The 11,479-nt window shown below is 41.5% G+C and overlaps 1 protein-coding gene across 1 annotated transcript; it reads right to left on the bottom strand.

Annotated features, from left to right (window-relative positions):
* Window positions 1-9,345: 9,345 nt before the first annotated feature.
* On the bottom strand, window positions 9,346-11,308 carry si:ch211-237i5.4 (slit homolog 2 protein). The gene is made up of 3 exons (XM_048246455.1): window positions 11,091-11,308; window positions 10,496-10,898; window positions 9,346-10,240 (listed from the first exon to the last, which is right to left on the bottom strand). Exons 2-3 carry the CDS (start codon window positions 10,766-10,768, stop codon window positions 9,464-9,466), a joined length of 1,050 nt encoding a protein of 349 aa, XP_048102412.1. The 5' UTR covers window positions 10,769-10,898; window positions 11,091-11,308; the 3' UTR covers window positions 9,346-9,463.
* Between the last annotated feature and the right edge of the window lie 171 nt (window positions 11,309-11,479).

Below are 11,479 nucleotides of genomic sequence, written 5' to 3'. Positions count from 1 at the left end.
GCCCTGTAAGACGTTAAGAAAGGGAGGCTTTCAAGACGAGAGAGAGGGTGGGTTTCTTTGCAGGTAGCTTAAAAAAAAATAAAAAAATATTAAGAGCAGATGGTAACGGGTTATATTTGTGTGATTAGTCTACATTTTCATAAAGTAAAAATGATTTTGAGGCTAGGCTGCCTTCTTTCCACGTGACAACAAACCAACAAAACTGCATGTCTGCCAAATTTATAGTCGATATAATTGCTTTGCTACTTATTCCTGTTTTTTAACTATTTTGGTAACTTAGGCCCGCTTTTCCTGTGAAACATTGCCCTGTAAGACGTTAAGAAAGGGAGGCTTTGAAGAGTAGCCTATAGGCTGCCACTAGAGGGAGCCAGCATATTTTGAAAGTGTAGGGGGCAGAAGGTCAGATGTCTGAAAGTCGACTCCAGTTGAACCATTTCTGGGCTGTCAGTGAACACTTTCACTCAAATGTGGTGTTTCACTTTATAAAGAATGGTTATAATAATTCCTCAATGTCTGGGCCCTAATATGCTTTTCCGTTTTCTTTTTCCTGTTATGTAGCTTTATGTGTACCCTAAATGTCTGCAAAGTCACAAAGGGATCAGCTAAAGCTCTTAATTTCCTACAAAAATAACTGCTGTTTTTCAAGTGTCAGAAACTGCGGTCTGGGAAAGATTCTTGAAAGATTGTGGTATTTTGAGTAAAGCTTGAATTGAGGTTGATGTGGATGTGACCGCTAGTTAAAAGACTCGTCTTTCAAGAACCTTTCCCAAATCTTGTCAAAGTTGTTTGGTGTTGTTTTGTCCTTTAATGCCACCCCACACTCTAGCACAGAATACTCACCATATTTTCTTGCTCACGGTGGAGAGCCTCAACTGCCTGCTGATGTGTAGGCCTACTTCTCCTTGCCAGGGGTATCAGAAAGCCCATAAAATTACGGTTCGGAACTGGTGACCAGGCTTGATACCGTTTTCCAGGCTGTTCATTCTTATTGTGAAGAACAGAGACTTAAACATGAGTATTACTACAATCAGCAGGTGAGGTTCACACCGTATCAGGATGGAGATTTAGTGTGACGATCCTACCATTCAGAGACAGAAACTGTCTCCAAACTGGACTGGGCCTTACAGAGTGGTCTCCTCCAATGATACAGGACTCATTTATAAGCTGTTGGATTTAAGACGTCCTCAGGCTGAGCCAAAGGTCATTCATTATGATCGTCTGAAACCATATAGAAGCACTTGGGAGACACCATCAACAGGGACAAATAGCAACCCTCCCCCCAGGTATAGCCTACAGCTTTGTCTGGTTCACTCCCTTTGCACGTGGGGTCATCTGACCCCGTTCAGGTCTTGCCTGCTGTTTGCCCTTCTGTTCCCGAGTTGGTACGAAGGCCGTCGGGACGGATCACGCAAGGTCAGCCACAGCAGCCTCAAAAGGCTGCAACGGAGTCAGCAGGGGCAGGGGACACATTTTCCAATGTTCCACTCACTACTCGTTCGGGGCGGGTTGTTCGCACATCACAGCGGCTGTTGCTGTGAACAGCCCTATTTACCCGCCCAGTTAGCTTACAAACATGTTGCACAAGGTTGATGGCTTTATGTGTGTATGTATGTACAGTAGTAAGTTGTTGTGTTAAAAAAAAAAAAGGAACACATGTTGTTGATGCCCTTTGTGTTTGTATGTATGTATTAAGCCACATTGTGACTGTATTGCCAGATGTGTTTTTGGTGTTTTGTGAAAAGCGTTATATTTTAAAGGTTTCAATTTTTTTTGTATTCAGGCTATTTTAATGTTGATCTATAATATTGAGAGGAGATTTATTGTTTGTGAAATGAGGACATTTCATTTTGAAAGAGAGGGATGAATGTAAGAGGAGATTTATTGTTTAATTCATATTGGTGGTTACTGTTTGTTCCATGTTAAAAAGCTAGGTGGAATTATATGACCTGTCACTAGGGGGCAGAAGGTTATAGATAGGTGATGTGGTTTTTGGAGTAGAGGAGAGTGTGTTTTGGTTTGGGCGGAGGTGATGATTAAAACTTGAGACGTGTTCAAGAAGCGGTCCGGTTCCTCGTGCTTATTTCTACTCACGACCCCATCTAAATATATAACCTATAGATATATTCTGGATCAACTTGTAATAGCCAGTAGGCTTATTACATTAGCCTACATAAAGACGTAGCTCAATCCAAGGAGAAAATAAAGAGGGGAAACATATTAATACATTGTACAGATCAATGTTGTAGTATTCTGGAGTCTGATTGCTGAAGGGAAGAAGCCATTTTGGAAATATGTGGTTTCAGTTCATGAACATACAGTAGCGCCTTCCAGAGGGAAGAAACTGGAAGGGTCTGAAGAGAGGTCGCCAATTAGGCTGTGTCAGAGGCGTTGGTGACAACCCTTTCTAATTTCCTTATGGTGCAACTGTTTGAGCTCCCATACCAGACAGTGATGGATGAGGTGATGATGCTCTCTATGATGACTTTATAGAAATGCACCAACAAATGTTTGCTCAACGCTCACATGAAACAATCTCCTGTTGCCCATCAAGCCTGTCAAGGTTATGGGCTGATCATATAACCAGGGCATTGGGCCTCCTCCTCAAATCCACAGCTATTTCTTTAGTTTTTAAGCAAGGCATTAAAGGTGCAGTCAGCAATCGTACACGATTTTAAGCCCCTAACATTTTTTCTCACATTCAGCAATATGTGAGATAAAATCTCCTCACGACCACTAGCAGCCCATTCTGTGAGTACACTGTAAAATAAACCTGCTCTCTCCCAGGCTGCGAAAAATGGAAACAAAGTGGGGGCAGCCTGTTCCCCAAACAAAAACAAAACCATGCATAGAGTTTTAAAATATAATGGAAGTTGTTTTGGACAAAGGCATCTGCTAATACATTTAAAATAATATAAACATAAACACAAACAAACGCGGCTTCCCACAATTGCTGACTGCACCTTTAAGATGGAGCTTGTTGTTGCTGCACCAGTCTACAGCCCAGTTCACCTCTTTGCAGAGCTTAGAAAGAGGGTAAGCTACAGAAGTATTACAAAAATATTGTAGAGAAGAACGTAAATCTCTTGTAGACTGCCCAAATAAAATCATGAAGAGTGAAAACGGGCATATTAGGTCCTCTTTAACTTCTAAATAAGTTCCTTCCAATGTCATAACAAAATGATATGACTGAGAATACAACATCAATAACAACAACAACAACAACAACAACAACAATACTACACCCCCACCCCCAGGCCTGCCCCTGCTGCTGGTGGTGAAAGGCTGACATGAACATTGCTGGTCTAATGCCTACTTTATTGTTGTTTAAGTTTTATATACAAATACATCCAAGTGACAAAGATGAGAAATGTCTAGGTGCACAAATAGGATACTAAAATATAAGGATTGGATAACGCCTTGGCTTTGAGTGCCGTACTGAGAGAGAAACAGAACTAGATATGAAAAAAGATGTCTAAATCCTTAAAGCTCCCCATAATTTCTCTGATCTTACATAAAAGCTGCGGGTCTGCCTCGTGGGGGCATTAGGTAACAGAGATTTCAGCAAAGCCAGTAGTGATGGATCTCAATATTTATGTGTAAGGCCATTACCAGTTCTCGCAATAAAATGCTTGGAGACATTTTTCTAGGCAGAACAGTGTTGTTTTGAGTGGTTAGACTAGTATTGTTTCTCACTACCACATATAGCTACTCCCACTGGCTGACTCCAGTCAGATGATTTAAAACAGAGGCTGTAATCTGTTGCACAATGATAATTTCACATCATATGGAAATAATAAAGACTGACCTCTAAATAGCTGTGATGCGTACACTAAAGGATACACAAAGAGTATGAACAAGGGCCAAAAATATTTTAAAGGACAGTTCAGATCCTGTCCATGGACTGTTCAAACTGCTGAGGTCAGGCAGACACCTCTGCTCTCACAGGGCTAAAACAAAAAGATTGAGGAGGAGTTTCTTTCCTCAAGCCACCCGCACCCTGAATACATAACACTCTAAATACATTACATGGACTTGCCACACTGCACTTACACACACAGCACTTTTTACCCCCTTCTCTCTCAATCTATTTATTAAATTCTTCTAAATCTTTCTTCTTTATACTTATAGCTAGTGATACCTCTGCATAAGAAAGTTGTCATCAGACGCCATCACTGTTTTACAAAGTATCTCTGAGACATATAAAATCCTTGTATCCTTGTATCTTATGAGCATGTGGGGCATTGAACTTTGCACTATTTTCATTACTAGAATCAGTCTATTGAACTTGATGTTCATAAGCAATTTAATTAACAAGTTAAGTAGTTTCTTTTCAGATGCATCCTAGCAAAAAGAGCCAATGATATTTCACACTGACCATGACTGACACACAAAAGGAGTAGAGTGTCAGTGGTCAACTGCGACCAGGACAAATGACAGGCATTATCTCTCTCTCTCTTGCTCTCTTTCTCTCTGTTCTGTTCTACCCTGTTGCTCTTGCTGTTTGACAGAGGATTTGGCCACCAACTCTCTCCCTCTCTCTCACATAGTCTCTGTCTCATCTTTTAATCATCACTATAATCTGGGGATGTTGCCGCACAAGCAGGATCCATATGGTGTTTAAGCCACACTGTGACCTTCATCTGTGCTCTCTCTCACTCATGTAAAGAGAGCAATATACCACTGCTGCAGGGCCATAAAAACACAACTGATCTGTAGCTATGAGAATACTGTATAAATGCACTATGTGCTTTAATGCGAATGTGTCAACATGGGTTTAGAGTCCATAAATAACACTTTTAATAGTAGCACTGATTACATTACTGATCAGAGAGCTTTTTGCTTTTGTAAGGCACTTAAGGTTGCAGTCAGCGAATGTGCAGGAAGTCACATTTGTTTATGATCATTTTTATATTTAAAATTATTAGCAGAATCGCTTGTCCAAAACAACATACATTATATTTTAACCAAGGACCAGCGGAAACACACCAGAGAGGTAACTCACCCCTCCCTTCAGTAATACAAGAGAAATTCCACAGGGATTCATTTTTGTTTGCAGTTTTCGGAGCTTGGGCTGCCTACAATTGTTTTGTTTTTTTACAATGCAGGCGTATATTCCGGAATGGGCTGCTAGCAGATTGTGAGATGATTGCTGAATGTGACAAATGTGGCTTGAAATCACGCATGATCTCTGACTGCACCGTTAACACCATCAATTAACCTTATTCAACACTCAAGCCATTGGACAGAGAATAGCTTTGGCAATAATCCAAGTTACCTGAAAAAGTCCTCTAGTTCTTCACAGAAGGTGAAAACAAATAACATTATAAACCATGAGTTTGACCTGTTTGGACCATCTAGAAATAATCCAGGGTGAGGTTTTTTTTGGCTCACAGCCTTCTGGCTTTTGTCATCAAATCTGATAGTTAAGCTGCTGGGCTGTGTGAAAGCTCACTGATTAATTGGAGTGTAATCTCCACAGCAGCAACAGCAACACATTCAACACTCAATGCAGACTCACAGTACTTCTCCTCAAGCACAGATGAGAAAAACAACCCTGCAACTAATTCAATGAAATACCCATGAAGGAAGGTGCCTGCATTATAATCCCAGTGAATTGCTTTTGAAGGCTGTTCTGTTGGTGATGTTTTTGCCCACAAAGGTTGATTTGTTAGTGATTTTGTATTTAAATAGCTTGGTTGTTGATTGGCCACTGTGTGAAATCTATATCCTATTCCTAAATTCCCAGTGATATAAACCTGTAGCACTAGGAATTTAACATCTCTACAGTGCACAGTGGTCAGTTATATCTGCAACTTCACACATCCCCATAACAAACCTTACGAATAGTTTTTTTTTAGATATTTGATACTAAGATCCAGATAGCACATGCTAATTGAACTGAACCCACATAAGCATTTTATTCTATGTCATTTACTTTGGATAAAAGTGTCAAATTATTCTGTCTACGGCACTGGTGTCAGGTAATATGGTCTGAAGACTGAAGTCTTGATTTACTTCTTATTTGCTGTGACAAAGAGTGGGCCTCATCAAACAGACACTTATTAATGTAAATGTTGTTTCATCTTAAAATAAATAATATAAACTTAACCTGCAATAGTATGTTGATAAGTAATCATTTATTAACAATGTTTTTATGGAAAAATAACTCAAGACCAAACAAACAAAATCACCTCAAATGCTTATGAGAAACATTCTTCATCAGGGAAAACTCATATTATGCACACTTATATTGTCTGACCAGGTAAAAAAAAAAAATTGTAGACAGGTATGCATGACTTTTTAGTACAATTAAGTATAAGTATATATATTATTTTGATCCCATGGGGGAAATTTGGTCTCTGCATTTATCCCAATCCGTGAATTAGTGAAACACACTCAGCACACAGTGAGGTGAAGCACACACTAATCCCGGCGCAGTGAGCTGCCTGCAACAACAGCAGCGCTCGGGGAGGGGTTAGGTGCCTTGCTCAAGGGCACTTCAGTCATGCCTACAGGTCGGGGTTTGAACCGGCAACCCTCTGGTTCCAAGTCCGAAGCACTAACCAGTAGGCCACGGCTGCCCAACAATTAAACAGATGACCTAGGAGCTCTACTTCATCAATGAAGAGACACTAAACTAGAGCAGCAGAAAGCCGGTATGCTCACAGAATAGTGTTGTCCGTTTAAATATTTATTGTGTCAGAGTATCTCATTACAAAGAGAGACTATAGGATGTAGTGACTTCCCCACAAGAGACTACCACTCATTTGCAGGATGCTTTCTTCAATTTGTACATTTAAATTATCTATAAATGGAGTGTTCATATCATCATAATATTGTATCATAATTTGTGAATAAATAAATAAATTTAGTGTCCAGTTTCCATTTATCTTCATAGTGCTCAAAATGTGTCATAGCATTATATTGTAGTATTTCACATGATATTAGTATAGATTATTCTGCAGTGTATAAAAGGGAACGACGAACAGTGTTTTGATTGACAAAGACCTCAATGAAGTCAGAAATAAAATGGTGATTTTTTCCCAAGCCTGGCGTATCCAATGCAAGTTGAGGCTTATGCTACCTCAAATGCCCAGAGATTACGCACACTCATAAACGTGAGGTCACCATCACTGTGTTTCACATACAGTGGAGGTGAAATGAAGGTTCAGCCATTTATGCATATTACAGTTCTCACAGGGGGAAAAAAAATATTCTATAATGTTTTCAAGGCTATATGCCTTGGGTGTTATAGGTGGGATTGTCTCTAAGTAAAAGTTTTGCCCCAGTCAGTTGTATGTCCTTTTGTACAACTTTGCTGCATACATTTACAAGAGTTGCAATCCCCTGTAATACCTTCAAGCAACTGTTGGAATCCAACTTATTTAAAAAACGGTCCAAATAAATAAAAACGGTAAGCAAGTTGTGTTACGAAGAAATGGCAATGCAAAAACACTTCTGAAGCCCATACCGCAGGGGTCTCAAACTCAAATGAGCTGAGGGCCACTTCTGCCAATGTCATCTGATTGGAGGGCCACGTCAGTGTTAAAGAATAATACAAAAAAGAACGGCGATTTCCTAAAATGCTATGTTTTTTCAAATACTGTATTTTCAAACACAAAACTACAAACAGAAAGTGCAAGTTTTTTTTATCTAATTTTAGACACCTGTGCTAGCAACCTTAGCTTATAAATAAAATAATGATAAAATAAATATTAATACAAATTATAAAAACAAACAAAAAAACATAGAAACAGGTAGGCCTATGTGTATGTTTCACACCAAATACAAATATTTTCCTCTCATAACTTTTTTTAAACCTGGCAAACGGCGTCAGGGTTAAGAAAGCAACACCATTGGATTTTTATATCAAAAATTCAAAAGGCCATGGCTTGAAAGTGGTCAGAGATGAAGTCCTACTGTAAATGTAAAAATCAAACAAAAGTTTAAGAAGGGGATACAATTTACCCATCTAATTTGCCACTGGATGACAAGCACCTCAAATGATGCACCTTTCAGTAAATACTGGATGAACATATTTGAGCAGGTTTATTTTCTTTTTTGTCATATTACTCACATAACAGGAAAACACCTAAGATGTATACCAACAATAGTCAACTATTACTAGCCTATAACCACAAGGCCTACAATAAAGTATCCTGGTCAAATCAGTTCCTATCGCGGGTGACTTTTTGTTCTTCAGAGCCCCATTTCTACTAGCCCTGCTGTCTGTACCACGTCCATTACGGACACTTATCATCACGATTACCACTGCAACCTCCAAGCTATGTTGGGCAGAGGGTCGAAATAAGCATGGTATGCAGGGGCGCCTGCAGGAATTAATGCTATGGTACGCACACCCACACCCCCCCCCGCAAAACAAAATTCGCGCGTGGACAATATTTGTCCGTTTCCCGGTTTGCATAGCAACATTCACATGCAATAATACAACAACAACGTCTTCAATGACCTATTCATTTGGACAACTTGATACAGCCATATACAGGCTAAAGTTACCTTTAGTTTTGTTCTAGCTTACCGTGACGTCTGGCTTTAAACAGCTGTCTAATGCAGTCTAACGTTCTGACAAGCAATTGCCCACCTTGTTCTTGCCCATCTGGAATAACTCCTAGGTTTGCTGCATCCATTCTTTCTGTTTTCGTTGTTTAAACTTGTGATGTCCATGATGAGTATTGAGTTAGTGAATTAGCTCAACATTGTGTGCTGATAATATAGATAGCCGAGTAAAAGAAAACAAGTAGCCTAGTTGCGTGCCTGCGTGCGCATTCTCTCTCTCCTGCTCAAACAAAATGTGTGCGCGTTAATTTTGATAACGTGTTCACTAACTTCAATAGAAAATTGTAGCCTGATGGCATGCAGCTAATGGGATACTGTCCATAGTTGGGAAGGTATGGTGGGCCAAAACACACACAGGAAATTTTCTCTTGTTGAGTAGCCTGATGGTACGCACAGTGCGTACGGACGTACACCTGCAGGCGCGCCTGATGGTATGCTTAGTGGACACCGTATACACGCAAAGACGCACCTCCATTCACATGACTCACCGTGACTATCACTGTCAATAGACGATCGATCATAATCTACAAAAGGATATTCTCCTTCAGATAGAATAGGTGAATATCATAGCCTAAGACATTTTTCAACATTTGGTGTAGGCCTATTTCTGCTTCAATTTGTGCAAAACTTTGGCCTGCATGCTTCCGTGTCATTACAAATGCACGTCTTCGTGTTTCTCGCGTGTAATCCTGAAAACTTTGTGCAGCGATTTTGGGTTTGAATCAAGCTCTGGATGTCTAGCAAATAGTGGAGGAGAGTATCGTTGTTTGTCGCAATTAAAAATACCTTCGAGGGCCGGATTACATTATTATTTTGACATACGTCGCGGGCCAGAATTGGGCTGGGAGTTTGAGACCCCTGCCATACCGTCTCTCCCTCTCCTCCCTCACTTCTCCTGCAGGTCCTGCGCATCGGCTTCTCTCCATCCCTTGGTCTTCTGTTTGCGATTGTGTTCAGCGGTCACCAGAGCCGCGATGACTGTTACAAGCACAGCGCCGGTGATGATAAGCACGGTAGCGGTCTCGGCCATGCAGAGCTGGCTGTCTATGCCGGCCAGCGAGGCGCCGGCCAGCTGCCACGGCTCGCGGCACGTCACGTTGCGGTAGTCGTCTACGTGCAGGTGGCGCACGCTGAGGATCTTGCCAAAAACCCGGTGCAGGTCACAATCGCAGCTCCAGGGGTTGGCAGCCAGCTGCAGGTGTGTGCCGGACGTGTGCAGGTTTAGGAAGGTCTTGAACTTGAGGTGCTCCAAGCGGTTGCCCTCTAGGCCCAGTAAGGCGAGGCTGTGGAGCGGTGCAAATGCGTCCGTCTCGATTAGTGAGATGTTGTTGTGGCCCAGCAGCAGAAGCTCCAAGCCTGGTAGCATGGAGAAGGAGCCGTCGCGTACCGTGCCCAGCCAGTTAGATTGCAGGTAGAGGTGCCTCAGACGGGACAGTCCACGGAAGGCGCCGGGCCCCAGGTTGAGGATGTGATTGTGGCTCAGGTCCAGCTTTTCCAAGCTCTCAAGGTGCTCCAGGCTGTGGGGAGCTACCTGCTCCAGAGCGTTGTGGTCCAGACGCAGCTCCTTCAGAGAGGACAGGCTCTGGGAGAAGTCCACTGGTAGCTCAGAGATGTGATTACGGCTCATGTCCAGCTTTTCCAGGAAGGAGAGAGAGTAGAAAGCCTAGAAGGCCCCGAAGGAAAATGTAAAGAGGTTCAAACCATATGATATCTACATTCCAATGCATCATTCGTTCATTAAGCAATAACAACTGTGTTTCAGTATAGATAAAGTATGGTACTGAAAATAATTTCATATTCATTCAATGTAGATATTTGTTTGGGATTTATAGAGTAGGCTACATTTTACATAGGCTATTCAATTGACCAAACATGAACTGTATATAATTTCATAGCATTAAGGTCAAACATTGCCAACCTGTGGGTGAATCTGCTGAATATGACTCTCCGAAAGGACCAGAATCCGCATGGACCAAAGTCCGGCGAATGTCCTGCTCCGCAACTCTGTCAAGACGTTACCACCGAGGTCCAGGAGCCACGTGCCATGCGGCAATCCGTGCGGCACGCTGGTAAGCTTTCTGGCGCGACAGTCTACCAGGTCTGAGTGCTCGTAGCACTGACATATGTACGAGCATAACCTGGAACTTCCCACTGAAGAAAGACCGACTAGTAGGAAAGTGAAGACCAGCATATTCTGTTTAAGAAATTGTGTCGTATTCTGAAACGGTTACCTCTTCGGGTGATCTTACTCCGTGTTATCAGTGAGTTCAGCGAGTAGCCTACTTCCATTGTATATGAGGAAATGATGGTGAACGATTCATCTGTAAGTGTAAAATGAAACCATACGGAGGATGAGACCAGTATTAAATTGCTTTCTTCAGATGAAACTTAAAATGACAAGCAACTCCAAAATGTCCACCCTACCGTCACTCCATGTCAAAAAATATAGCCTAATGATGGAATGAACGTTTATTAATAAATTTTGAACAAAGTAAGCATAAAATGTATGTTACCTTTGTTTTGCCCATGTTGAAATCCTCGTTTGATCTCATTGCGTCCGAACACACCAGTGCGCATCAACTTTACCCATGTACGCTCTCCCCCGAATCTAGCCTATTTCGGACACAGCCCCCTCTTCCTCTATTGGAGTATGGACTCTAATCCTGTAATCTCTCTCTGCAGATGTCCCATGCTAGACGTCCCATCATGTTAGACAATTCATTGTTGACTTTCCTCAACAAATTCGTCCAAGTCATATGATCTACATTTAGATCACATGCATGTAAATGTGTTCCACCATGGGTTCGTGGGGTTAGATGCATAGTCTTTCAGTTGGCCCACAATTTCAAAGAATTATTTTTGCCGTATTACATAACTGTCGAAGCGTGGGTAGTCCACACTA

This window comes from Alosa alosa, chromosome 6, assembly GCF_017589495.1.
Source record: "Alosa alosa isolate M-15738 ecotype Scorff River chromosome 6, AALO_Geno_1.1, whole genome shotgun sequence".
In the NCBI taxonomy this organism is placed as follows: domain Eukaryota; kingdom Metazoa; phylum Chordata; class Actinopteri; order Clupeiformes; family Clupeidae; genus Alosa; species Alosa alosa.
This window is presented reverse-complemented; position numbering and strand designations above follow the sequence as displayed.